General features: G+C 36.2%; 2 protein-coding genes across 7 annotated transcripts; both read right to left on the reverse strand.

Annotated features, from left to right (window-relative positions):
• Nucleotides 1-4079: 4079 nt before the first annotated feature.
• On the reverse strand, nt 4080-6851 carry LOC144575700 (zinc transporter-like protein). Its single transcript, XM_078325934.1, has 2 exons — nt 4186-6851; nt 4080-4128 (listed from the first exon to the last, which is right to left on the reverse strand). The coding sequence occupies exon 1, from the start codon at nt 6677-6679 to the stop codon at nt 4349-4351; it is 2331 nt and encodes a 776-aa protein (XP_078182060.1). The 5' UTR covers nt 6680-6851; the 3' UTR covers nt 4080-4128; nt 4186-4348.
• A 327-nt stretch (nt 6852-7178) lies between these two features.
• Nucleotides 7179-13611, reverse strand: LOC144575478 (Lycopene beta/epsilon cyclase protein). 6 transcript variants are annotated; one of them, XM_078325634.1, is made up of 18 exons: nt 13378-13604; nt 13176-13293; nt 12606-12793; nt 12404-12511; nt 11335-11399; nt 11082-11187; nt 10774-10857; nt 10532-10678; nt 10089-10217; nt 9926-9993; nt 9745-9778; nt 9578-9662; nt 8798-8865; nt 8067-8180; nt 7942-7977; nt 7767-7853; nt 7600-7691; nt 7179-7495 (listed from the first exon to the last, which is right to left on the reverse strand). In XM_078325634.1, exons 1-18 carry the CDS (start codon nt 13486-13488, stop codon nt 7396-7398), a joined length of 1740 nt encoding a protein of 579 aa, XP_078181760.1. In that variant the 5' UTR covers nt 13489-13604; the 3' UTR covers nt 7179-7395. The 6 variants fall into 6 exon arrangements, 3 of the variants coding, with proteins under 3 accessions (XP_078181760.1, XP_078181761.1, XP_078181759.1); XM_078325635.1 differs by having other exon boundaries at nt 13176-13303; nt 13378-13565; XR_013518451.1 differs by having other exon boundaries at nt 9578-9670; nt 13176-13610.
• Between the last annotated feature and the right edge of the window lie 491 nt (nt 13612-14102).

Consider the following 14102-nt stretch of genomic DNA (forward strand, 5'->3'; position numbering starts at 1 on the left):
AATTGTACCGTACATTACCAAGTAATCATATAAAATTGTCATACCGGTTTCAGATATTTAACATATCACAACACACCACTTTAAATTAAAAGACGGTCAACTAATAGGTTCAGACACACATATCTAAACAGTTCAAAGATGAACTTGCACTAGAGGTGCAATGCACAAAGAAAACATAACTGACATGTGCAAAAAAATAATAATTAAGAGGATAAAGTGTATGACCGTGCACTCGTGTAAATGCAGGCTTAGCTCTTCCACATGTGAGATAGAATTCAGCAGCCCATCAATAGCACTGACATTTTTCTCACGAATATAATAAAGTTTAATAACAGTTTTTCTTAACAAAGGAACCTTTGCATGAATGTGGGACAGATTTTTTTTTTTTGATTAAAAAGGTCAAAAGACCCATCTTCATTGAAGAAACGAAAAGTTAACTTACAACCATTTATGTCAGTTGCCTATTGCACTTGATGCCAAGATAACCCATCTAAAAACCGAAAAGCCCACACGGCAGATACTGGAAACCAAAAAATTCAGCATGCAAGCTGAAAAGTCCCATAGGGATGCATACCACAAAAATAAAATCAAACCGATAGTCACAGAAAAAAACCCTATTAGCAGAACACAAAACCAACCAAGTGTATATCTAAGCCTCACAATGGGGCTGAGGGAATCAAAAGTAAACACAAGATATGGCTGAAAAGCCAAGGACCTGCTGCTGGCTTCATTCTTCATAAATCACCATTTGTAGCCCTCCTCCGTCAGCTCCTTGGCTTTTCAGCCATATCTTGTGGGACAGATTTTCAAGACTGTACTTAATTTTTAAATGAAGTGACTCCAATAAAGGAAGAGATAACCCCACAATATGAAGTTTTGAGTACTGTTGGTAATATTCAGTTTGAGTTTTCTAATTGTCTGGGAGGAAAGGCTAAATCCAGGAATGCCGTCTATATCAAGATGTAAATCTTCCAAAGAACACAATTCAGAGAGAAGTGGGTTGAGATCGGCCAAGTCAGTCTCATACCATTTAAGGGAAATGGAAAGGCTTCTGAGGTTGGTTAAATTGATTCTAGATGGAAAATGAAGTTCTTGACGAGAATAAGTAGGGGAACGTAAGCCAAGCGAGAGGGACCTGAGAGAGTTAATTCTAAAGACAATGGGGAGAACAGGTATGAGATCTGAGAAAGAGAAACCTCCCATGGTGAGGTGGCGCAAGTCGAGGGAGCAGGGCTTGGCAAGCAAGGACAAAGCCATCACTTTGGCACTCCGGTGACAGTGGGATACCTCTAGGCACAAGCTAAGGACGGGTTGGGAGGGATTGCGGCGAAGCAGCGCACATTTGGCCATGGCAATGAACTTTTTAGATCGGGGCTCAGAAAGTTCGTAGCTGATGAGCGCAAGGCAAGGAGAGGACTCCCAAAGATGACGGAAGCGCCGGCATAGAACAGAGGTGCGAGCGGCGATGTGAGTGGGGAGAAACGAGATGATTGTGATAAGCAAATTGTCAGGGAGATTAAAGAGGCGATTGATTATTTCGGAATCTGTTGAAGCGTTGGCCATGGCAGCCGCCTAGAGAACGGCCAGAGGGTTTGAGGGAGAAGCACTTGTGGCGCAGGGGTTTAAGAGTCTGGTTTTTGGGTTTTGTTTCAGTCGGCTAAAACCAAATGAGAGTACGAGTCTTTGAGACCCTTGGAATTGGAACTAACAAAATAATGTCACGGAGTTCGATCAGGTGCTCACGACCAGCCCCTTTTTTTTTATTTTTAGAAAATAAAATGTGGACTAAAATTAAATTAATGTTATTAGGTTCGCTTTTTCTACTCTAACGGACATGATATTATTAAACAATTGATAAGTATGTAGTTGATTAATTTAGATTTTATGTTTTTATTAAAATTTTTATATACTTATTATTATTAAAGTAATAAATTTAATTCGTTAAATTTATCAAATAAGCTTATTGTAATTTAGTTTTTTTATTAATTAGTAATTTTTTATAAAATTGTCATTTAGAAAAACATAGATAGGATCAGGGTTCTAAATAGCGCGCTATAGCGTTTTCAGACCATAAAAGCTATGACTCTATCAGCGCTATTCCGCGCTATTTGGGAATAGCATTGTTTTTTCAGCCAGCAAGCTATGATGCGATAAATGTTATTTAAACCTTTGGATAGGACAATACAAAGTATAATACATATAATAGATAAATGTATAAAAAAATGACCAATTAATTGGCCGTATAAATGGAACGAATGATTGATAAGTTATAACAGTTTGGTCAATAACAACGATTAATCGACTGATTAGTCAGGCTAAACAATTGTTTTCTAACACTGGTTAAAAGTATGAACTAACAACAATATTAAAAGTTAATTACACATAATATGCACTTAAAAGGGTAAATATGATATTATGAATCTTAAAAGGGAAAATACGTAATTTTGAAGTTTTTGATGAATATACGTCAAGAAAAGGAAATGAAAATAGAATTGTCATTTTGATTCCCTAAATAAGGAATTTAATCGCCTCTATTTCCATTTCCTTTTGCTAAATTTACTCCGCCAAGCCCCTCTTTAATTTTAAATAAAAAATGCATGAAATTATAATTTGACATTTTTGATTCCCTAAATCAAGTCTTTATTTCCATTTTCTTTTGCTTTCCATTTACTGCATGCCCAGACGTCGCCCCTCTATTTAATTTCTGAATTTTGTGAGGAAAAAAATGTAAAATCATTGTCCCTGCCGCCTCCTTGTTTTTCATTGGAATGATACTATGATTAAAACAATAAACAACCTAATAAATACAGAAAAGTTTTGATAAAATTATAATTTTATTGGAATTCTGACTCACCGTATTGATTCTGAACTGTTGTTGTAATTTAATTTTGATTTTTTAGATTGATTGCTATCAAGTAGCTTGACTTTTCTATAACTCGAATTTGTGATTATCTATTATTTTGTTAAATTGTTAATGATTTATATCATGAGAATTGATGTCTTTTGGAGAAATAAATTTGTGCATGGAAATTGAGTAATGCCAAGTGAATCGTTTGTGCATGAAAGAAAATAGTTTTATTTTATTATGTGATTGACAACGACATATTTAAGCGAGTTTTAGATTGGGTTCTTAAGATTTTGCTCCGTGATTGGTGCGTGAGATCGCCGAATTGGGATTTAGCTACATTGTTTGTCTTGATCTAAAAGACTGGCGTGAGATCGTCTCGTTAAATATGAGGAAGTAAATAAAATATATTGTGGTAATTAATTTGATGCTTTCTTTTATGAAACTTATTATAGAAATGTTAAATAAGCGGTCACAGAGCTTTAAAGATGTTTCCCTTTTATTATTTTGTTTCTTTTTCATTGACGAAATAGGTAAAGGAAAAGTGCGAATATGCTGTTAAAATCGTGCTCCGGATGAAAAAACAAATATGGATGTGACAATAACTGATAAATGAGATCGTTAAAAGTTCAAAAAGAGTTTTAAAAAAAAAGAAATAAATTAAGTAAATTTGTGAATTTTTAAAACATAAAAGGGTAAATATAATATTATGAAATTTTAAGAGAGAAATACGTAATTTAGAAATTCCCCCTAACATTATTTATGCGCTACTAATTTTTCAAACTTATAGTCGTCATTATCTAGCATATAAACTTAACTGTGAAAATAATTATTCAGATGAAATATTAGGGGACAATCTTGCTTCTAGTGCGACCTTTTTCTTATTTTCATTCAATCAAGTATACATGTTAATTCTCCTTCAAGGAATCGCAATGATGTGAAAAAGCGAAACAGTAGTATTATACTGAAACTCTGAAAGTCTGAAATACAGATCCTTAATTTCTTGTCACAATTATTTAAGCCTATACAAGTAGTACCCAAGCTTGGTACGAATAAAAACTAGCGTGCTGCGACTTGCCTTTATATAATTAAATTACAAACTCACATATATAAATTTCTCTGGAGAAAACACTAATTTTCTCTGTTTCATTTTTCCTGAGAACAAAGATACGCTATTAAATCTAGAATCTAAAGTAAAGGTTAACAACTTGATAAGAAAAAATTTCCAACATAGTACAGAAATAATAAATCCTAATAATTTATTCTATTAGAAGTAAAAGTTTCTCATCATGAGTACAAAAATAATAAATCCTAAGAATTTATTCTACAAGGAAAATAACAAAAACTCATCAAGATATCTACATAATTGTGTAGTAGCAAAATACCTAAAAAATCCTTGTCTAGAACCCTCCAAGAGCAGGGTAAAACAAATCTGTCATAATTAAGCCCTTTTTCTTCTAAGATTCAACCATATAAAATATTGATTACAAAAAATACAGATACTCAGTTTTGTGTTCTCACACTTTCAAGTTGGATAGTCAAATCCTTAATCCCAGCATCACGAAGTATTTCAGAAGCACATTTCAAGACCGAAATCTTATCAGTTTCTTCAGATACGCAAAGATGAAATGTGCCAACAATATCTGTATTAGTGAAGTTCCATACATGCATGTTATGAACCCCACATACGCCTTTAATACGTGAAACATCATCTAAAGCCACCTTCAACTCCTCCTCATGGTTTCTTGGTACCCTTTGTAATAAAATCTCCGCTGAGTTTCTTAACAAAGGGATAACGGAAGCGATTATCATAATAGAGATAAATACAGAGCATATGGGATCAGCCACGACCCATCCTTTGTATTTAATAAGCAAGGTTGATATAACCACACCGACACTACCCATAGTGTCAGCCAGGACATGAAGGAATATGCCCTCCATGTTATGGTCGATATGACGATGATTTTGTTTGCTTAACTGGCCATCATGTTTTTCGTCCAAGTGTCCATTGTTCGAGTCATGGTTATGGTCGGAGCATGATATTGTGTCATCTCCATGATGATCATGAGTGTGTTCATGAGAATGATGCACGTGATGATCAGTACATGCTTTCCCTTCACCCTGATTACTTGAGCACGAGTTCATATGTGTATGGGAATGTGAGTGTGAATGTGTATGTCCAATAGAGCACTCGTGAGACTCATCATCATGCGTATGTGAATGTGTATTATTATGATGGTGATGATCATGTGAGCAGGAACTGCCGCCATGAGCATGGTGATGCTCTTCATGAAAGAAAACCAACCCAATCACATTCACTAACAGGCCTCCTATAGAGACAGCCAATAAGCTATCTGTTGAGATCTCCATAGGATCAAGAATCCTCTCAAAGGACTCCAAAACAATAAGTGCCCCAACTAGAACAAGAAGTACCGCATTCACATACCCTGACAGCACCTCAAAGCGGCCCCGGCCGTAATTAAACTGACTATTCGCAGGTAATCTTGCAATGTAAGAAGCATACAACCCAATTGCCAAGGCGGCACAATCAAACAACATGTGGCAAGCATCTGATATTAGCCCCAAACTGTTACTCAAGAAGCCTGCTCCAAACTCCACGACCATGTAACAGGTATTTATCAGAAGAAAAACAGCTATCTTTCTTGATTTCCTTTCACTTAAAATGTGTTTAATTGGTCCCATGATTGATGAATACATTGAAACTGAATCATTTAAATTTCCTAATTCGGTATAATTCAATGGTGACGGACCCAGTTGTAATACTGAAATCCACAGGAAGAAGCCACAGAATAAAAAACCAGCTAGAGAGAGCTTGGGGTAGTAGAAAAGTTCTAGTACAAGGGTACACAAGAAGGTCAGCAAAATACCTTTCCGGTATTCCTTTGCACTATTAGCCTTCTTCTCTTCACCACTGTAAGTTTCACAGAGAATAACCCCAAAAAACACTGTGTTTACCAGAGGCCACCCAAGACCTGATACTGACAGCAGGTCACCTTCCCGAGAAGATAGAAAGCTTAAAAGTGCAGGGATGAAGAGAAAGGCAGTCGTCAGGCCCAAAGATAGAACACGAACTTGACGCTTTCCGAGCTGGCGAAGCGACACCCAGTTGAAAGTATTCTGCTCGAAGAATCCAAGGAAGCCAGAGAGAAAAGGCATGAGCATAGAGGCCAGGTGAACACATCCTTCAGTAGAAAGATTGTTATTTGAAAGAGGGAAGCAACCGACTCGGTCCCAGCTCCAGGAGAGAAATAGCAGGGTTAGTGTGAGTGAAATCAGGCCAATTAAATATTTGGATTTAAAAATTGAAGAGTTTGCAGAGAGAAATCGCGCGAGGAGAGAGCCTGAGAGATCTGCTAGGATGGAAGCACCAGCTCTGCAGTAAACGAGAGAATGGAAACGGAAAAGGAGAACGAGGGAGAGGAGAAGGGATTTTGATGCGAGAGGAAGGAGATGGGGGCGGGAGATGTGGAGGAGGGAAGGAGAAAAGGGGAGAAGGAAGATAAATGAAAGAAGAGAGACAAGGAAGGTGAATGGAAAGAGGGAGAAGGAGGAGGGGGCTGAGCGGACGAAGGGGAGGAGGGAATAGAGGGATCGGAGAGAGAAGAGGAGGAAGAACAGGGAGGAAAAAGAGGAGGAGCGGGAGGAGAGGTGGCGTCGCTTAGATGGGGTGGGAAGAGAGGAGGGAGTTTGTATGGTGGTGGGGAAGGAAGGCGGTAGAGAAGGGTTACGGGGTGGGATAGACAGGTGGAGGTTCTGGTGGCGATGATGGTGGTGATCGTGGTGGTGGTGGTCGGGATCGGGATGGGGTTTCATGGAGGAAGATGAGGATCGAGGAGACGACCTGGTGAGGACTGAGGACTGAGGACTGAGGTTTGGAACAAGGGTTGGATTGGATTGGATCGGATCTGATACAGTGATTGTTGGTAGGGATGGGCTTCCTGTATGGAAATCTGGCCCAATGTATACCAATTTGATAGTCTCCGAGTTGGAGCCCATCTGATCATGATTCATGCGGATGCTTAGGCAGGAATCCGTATACCCTCAGGCAATTGATGATGATACAGTTAGAAATCAACGGTCAGAATTTAATATTACCAGGCAATAATTCACTGATGGCGTTGGGGTTTTTCATATGCACACGATCACGCAACATTTTTTTTTTTTGCCAAGATTCATTTTCTATTATTTTCCTTTTTGAAAAACTTTTTGAAAAAGGTATAATTCACTAGGTAAAAAACATACTCCTAGACGTTTTTTTTATATAATTAATTAAATCAATGCTGAAAGTGAATTATTGAGGGACAAAATTGTCTATCTAATAAAAAAAATTCTATAATCTTGTGTCAATAACAAATTGTGTTGTGCCAATATCAGTAGCCCTTACATGGTTGGAGACTCAACTACAAAGTTAAATTTTGAGCATCTCAATTCAATTTCATCAATAATTTTCACTAGGACCAAAATTGATACCACTGAGCTAATTGAATGCAAATATATTGTTGATAAAAATGTCATCCATAGTTCTCTAATTATTCTTGATGATAATCTAAGCCAGCACCATATTTCCATGCATCCAAGTATCGACGCCACTTGTACTTCTCCCTTGGCGGAAGGCTCTCCACCCATGACCTTGTTACATGGTACATATACATTATATTAAAGTCGGTGTCATTAACAATATATCCTAATGCCATAATAAAATTGTTTATATTACTTTGGTAACAAAACTGTACCTCATCATAGGATCAATGAAGCCTGAGAGAAAGGTAAAGTAACCAAGCATGAAGAAATGCATAGACCAATCAAGGATCACTCCGACTCCAACCTAAAATTGCAAAGTGCCAAGCTGAAACATGACATATATGCAATGCAAAATCAATTTTTAATGAAAATTAATCACCTGCTTAAAAATAGATGGCAAGATTCGAGGTTGAGTAAGCATCACTAAGCCCAAAGTCTTTACTAAAGGTTCAAATTGTATTACATCCTAGAGAGGCAAAACATAGTCAGTTTTGTTTAAAATGTGTTTTCAAAATCAAATAGGCTAAACTTTTCATGCAGATAAGAAAATTAACCTGGAGAAATGGCCTAAGCACTGTATCACCAAGCTTCTGGAAATTAATAATAACACTACATAACATCAGCACATGCTCCATAGCCTTATTTGTTGAAGTAATACAAAAATGGAAGTCACTATTACCTTCATGGATTGAAAATTTGCAAAAAGAAGCTCATTGATGAAAGTTGACGAAACACCAGAATTTGACCTAGCTGACATTGCTCTTTGAAACATCCATGAAGCACTCAAATTCGGCTGCAGTTGAGACAAATTAGCTGGGGTCACTGTTAATTACTTGTGATAAAAGAGTGAGGCTATGGTAATATGCATATTACGGATCAACCCGTGTTATGGATCCGTATCTTTGTTTTCAAAGTTCAAAGTTCAAATAGTCGATCCACACCGTTAAACATGATCTCCATATGAAAATGTACTTGCAGACCAAATTTTATATTTTTTAGAATATTATACTATTTTCTAACTATCTAAAAAAATAGTAAAAAATTTCTAAAAAAGTGCAATATACATTTTCATAAGAACATGTTGAACAATTCACATTGACTATTTGAACTTTAAAATCGGAGATATGAGTCCATAACGTGGGCCATTATGTAATATGAAACCACAGCCTCATTCTTAAATAAATGAATATATCACACGCATTTTTTTTATTTTTTTCCCTGACGGGGGCAGTAATGCAAGTCTGTTGCTGATCATAATTCAAACTTCAATCTTGTTTAAGGAAATATGGGGTACATATTGAACAACTTTCAAAAATAATTTGGGGTACAATTTTTTATCCCACTTTCAAGTTCATACTAAAAAACAGAAACATCAGACAAGACCCATACTATTTCGAAGAAAATACATACCATGTATGGGTTGAGTAAGCCTAAACTCTCCTTGTCAAGAAAATCTCCAGCCATTGCTTCATGTATACCTTAATCTCCAAAAAACAAATACGCATTTCTGTTAGATATTACTAAATTTCAGGTCACTGGGAAATGCCTGAAGATATGTAATATTCTAATAAAGAATCGCAGCTTTTGGTACCAGTTCCAAAGTAAGCATGTTCATTTCTGCAGTTGTACAAAAGAGTGAGGCTATGGTACTATGCATAGCGTGGATGTATTAGATGCAAGTTGTAACAATTTGTTTAATTATGCTTAATAAAATGGGAGGTATATTTCTCTGATGGCTATGCCGAAGGAGGGATGTGCTTTATTCCCATGTTTGATCAAAACAAAAAAAAAAGAAGTTAAAATAGTCGATTTCAACATGATCTCCATATGAAATGTACTTTTATTTACTATTTTTTTTAGAAAGGTAGATAATCACTACTTTTGAATAGTCTAGAATTTTCAGATCAAGTGATTTTCTACCTATCTAAAATATAGAATTTGATCTAGAAGTACATTTTCATATGAGATCATGTTGTACGGTTCAAATTGACTGTTTGAACTTTGAAAACGTAGATATTGATCCATAGTATGGATCAATCCGTGCTATGCATAGTACCCTAGCCTCACTCTGTACAAAATACAAAACATGCATCCTTTTTCTGTTTGTACTTGACTGCTCTTTATTCGGGTCATAAATGTTAACCAACAAAACATTAAGTCAAGTAATGAGCGGAGGCTTCCTGAGTGTACCTGTTGACAAGCGGCCCAAGTGCCTAGTCATACTGCCAAAACCTCCAAAAGAAACTGGGGATTGGATTCCACTTGCATCGCCAACCTAAAATGCTGTTTGTCAAAAGTAATTTAAGCCATTGATTCAGTAAAATTAATAGAAGTATTATATTTAAAGAAACAAATACCTGTAGGACACGATCAAATGCTGCTGGCAAAGGGCTGTAAATCAAGTACAAAAGAAGCACATTAAAAGAAATCCTTTTTTTTTTTTTGGTAACTGGAAAGGTTGTTCGGTGAAGAAAAGGTCTTGAAGGGTTATTAAAAAGATGCAAAGAAGTGAAGCTTTTGTCAACAAGCGCTTATTACCTATTTTGATAAGTTGGAAATATCCCATAAATAACCCTCAATATTTCCAGTTTTTCAAGAGGTGTTCCCTACAGCAAAACAAGGAGATGGATCATTACACACTAAACATAAAGTAAAAGAATTGCAGCTTTAATATACAATTGCTTGGAAATGGGGTTCTGACTTGGTAGGCAGGCATGAGATCCCAGTAGTCCTCTAAAAGATCTTCTAGTGCGGGACCCGCACCTTGTGGATCAACATAAGTGAACATATATGTGGTGCGATCCAGGGGACCAGATCCAGCCGGAAATGCCTAGAAACAAAGGAATAATAAATAAATGGACAGATAAATTTCTTATGTCGCAACTGTTTTGGAATTACATCAAGTCAAGCCAGGATTTACTTCCATTTTGATTCAAACAGATGACCATGTACTGGTTGAAATTTGATCCCTGATTTTCATCAACAATTGTGAATACATTTATGTGGTCTCTTGCTTTTTATGTACATTTATCTTTTTTTTTTTTTCTCTTTTATCTTACGAGTAGTTAGTATGATAAACTGTAAAAGCCAAGTCAACCAATGTCAGGTTATGTAACAGAATAAACTGTTCTTGATGAACAATACCTCCCAAAAGTATTGCACTGGTGAATTTCCAATGTACTTTGCAGATGAACTGCTATAAATAACATCACTTGTTGTATTTGTGTCAAATCCACGACAGCAAGTGCCAACAACAAGACACATTCCATCCGGTTTTTTTCCACCGCGTATCTAAAATGTCGATTAAAATATTAAAATTTAGTAATTTAATCTGGAGAGCATAATAGATTAGTGTGAACTATGCAAGGAAAACAACAAAGATATACCTGTCTGACAATGGGGGAGAAATTCCCCATAGAGTCGATAACTAAGCGACAAGGCAAAACTTCACCATCATTTAATGTCAAGATCTAGACAAAGTTACATCATATAAAAGATATGTGTGTCAGAGTTTTGATGAATAGGTGAATCAGTTCACATATAAATATCATAAAAAAGTGACGAGTGATAATCGATTAATATCATCTTGAACTCTTGATTGTAGTACAGTCAGATGTAATGCACTGTGCTGAAGAAGTGCATAGAGCATGAAATTAAGTTGACTACATAAGAAAGAAAAAGATAGTTGCCTTACTGCAGCATCATCATAGATAGCAATGTTAGATAAGCTTCTTGCCTCAAATAAGGCTCCTCCTAAGGCAATAAAGCGTTTCTTCACAACATCCAAAAGTTTTGCTGGCCTGAATGCACACATAAAATAAAATACAAGTACATATATATGTTTTTTTTCAAAGAATACTTTGTGTCCATCTTTTTGAAACAACTCGATTTTCACTATATTTCATATAGATAACAGAAATATGAGCTTATGATATAAATGTACTCACGAGACCCCAAGATTTAGAATATCCTGCACCCAGATATCACCTTTATTCTCAAAGCCACATCTGTTCTGCAAGTTAACCATAAAATCTGATGTTGAAAGTTCTCTCTCTTTGATCAAATAGGAAGGCTAACAAGTCCCAACTGTACGGAATTCATTGAATGATTCCTGCCAAATCTGGACCGCCCATTTTAGATCTGATGGTTTAGATTGAAATTGACAGTATAACTTCCCCTACCTGCCTATTCTGATTATTTTAATGGTACTAAATTAGTTTCGATCTGGACCATCCCATCTGAAATGGACGACCAGCCTGCCTAGAACCATCAATGATTTACATATTACTTTTGGACATCCTGGTATCTCACGACTTTAGAATAGGTGGCAGTTTTTCAACCCAACCCGAATCAACTAATATAAGAATGACCAGACAGGATAAAAGGGCAGGTCAAGGTCAGAGTTTCTCGACCCACCTATGAATTTAATCAGATTTAACCCGGTCATCGTGAAGATCTAACCCAACCTCATTCATGTATGCATTATTTTGGTTTTCTTAAGACCTAAGAGATTAAACTACAAATTATCCCACTAAGGTATAGATAAAAAAATATTTTAAAACTAAAACACAGTCAAAACCAACGAAATTTGATGATTTTGCAATATAAAAGGACAAGTTGACCTGATCTGCTAGCGCGTCAGGTTCAACTGAAATTTTCTTGACCTGCCACCAGGCAGGAGACCCACCCCCCCACAATTAAATTAAAAGTTTGTAATTTTCTATGTTGCAGCCTTATAAAATAAAATTATACTACACTAGTTTATCCACCCCCCAACTTCAATTTTGGCTCCATCCCTGTTAGCAGGTCAGAGTCTGTCAGAATCAACCCTGCTTATATATACCTTTAGTTTACAACAGGAATTAATAATTCAAATGCAACCAAGTTAATATCACTCTCTTCTTTATATAGGGATACTAAAACAGTACAGCATTTGCAATAACATGTTGTAATTTTTGAATTACAAGTATAATTAAACTCATGTTCCATTCCAGGCTAAATTTTGGAAAAACTTACGGGATTGAACTCGGATGCTATTACATATTCTGCTTCATCATTTGAAAGGACGCCAACTTGAACAAGCTCCAACAATTCCTTTCTCGAGATATTCCACTCTTGTTCTCTCTAATTACAGAATTAACCTCAGTCTAAAAGGATTATCTTTCTTATGAAATTGAAAAATAGTAAATCTGATAGAAAGCAGAAAAGACCTCAATACCCCTTTAAGAATGTTCCTTTCCACAACTCCCACATAAAGACCTTTGGATGCGAGCGCTGTAGCAACAAATATACCCAATGTGCCACCACATACTATCACATCATATATGGGATCAGCATCACTTCTTGTTTGCAGTTTAGGGAATGAACCTGGAGTTCTAGAAACAACTTGAGGGATCTTCTCTGGATCTACATTGACGATCAATGTGAAATCTAATTAAATATTCAAACAATTGATGCCCTTGGAAGCATAGTAACAAGATTTGCGAATAATTCACGAATTATTCGGATTTGAGCCGTTGGCGAATCAAAGCGTATTATTCAGTATACCCGAATTATTCACGAATTTTATGAATTATACCCGAAATATTCCCTGGGCCAAAAAACTTCCTAGTATATATATTTTTTGGCCCTCTCGTAGGACTAAGATCTCCGGTTTGGACTCATGTATAATTTCGAATCATTCCCAAATTATACCTGAATTAATCCCAAATCCCGAATTACTGACTTGCCGAAATTTTCCCCAATCATTAAGTTGTCACTATGCAGCTAATTTATGACTTTAACGCACCAATTGGAGCAGAACGTAGGCCAGACCAAATCTGATCCAGTCTCTTAAGAGCATTGTATGAATAAGCCCCTCCGGCACCACCGACTTCTTCACCACTAGATAATTTCTCCATTATCCTCTGTAAATCACTAGATAATTGAAGAAATTCACGCAAAAACACGAATGTAAAGGACAATTTAAAGAAAAGAAAAAAGGCACTTGCTTGCGTTCTAGAGGGAACTGAAGAAGCTCTGGGAGAAAATTTCCAACGCTTCTTCCCATGGCGCCTAATCGAATTTGGTGCAGGAGAATGGTACTGAACCAGAAGTAGCATGGTTAACAAATTGAAAATTGTACGAAATGGATGAGCAAGAAAAACGGCTCAAGGTGAAGTTGAAGCGAGCGAATTTAATGTCATGTGTCGTGTATTTAAGCGCGCCACGACTTTTCAGCCGCAACAAACCAAGCAACTACATTTTGCCTCACAGGCTCACACATCTTACTATAAAAGAGATAAGGTTTTATTTATTTATTTTCATTACATCTTAAACAAAGACTTTACAAAATATAATCTTCAAAGACTGAAGAACATTAAAAAGAACTTTTATTTATCTTATACTCCGATTAAATAATTTTTTTTTGGGATTTACTAATTGGGGCGCACACTACTACAAAACTGTAGATTTTTATCGGATAAAAAGTGGATCTGCTAACGCCTACCGGTAGAGACCAACACGAAGATCATCAATATCTTCTATCAGCTCAGTACCGATATAACATAAATATTATTTTATTGGTATGGACTATGCAACTCCTTACCGATAGAATGAATAAAAGAAATAACGCTTGGAGCAAATAACCGAATTTTTTATTAATGCTCTAAAAAAAAAAATTTTTAACGAATATGTCCTCGCATTTTTTTTTCTTTAAAATGTCCCAACCGCCCTC

This window comes from Carex rostrata, chromosome 24, assembly GCF_964058835.1.
Source record: "Carex rostrata chromosome 24, lpCarRost1.2, whole genome shotgun sequence".
NCBI classification, from domain to species: domain Eukaryota; kingdom Viridiplantae; phylum Streptophyta; class Magnoliopsida; order Poales; family Cyperaceae; genus Carex; species Carex rostrata.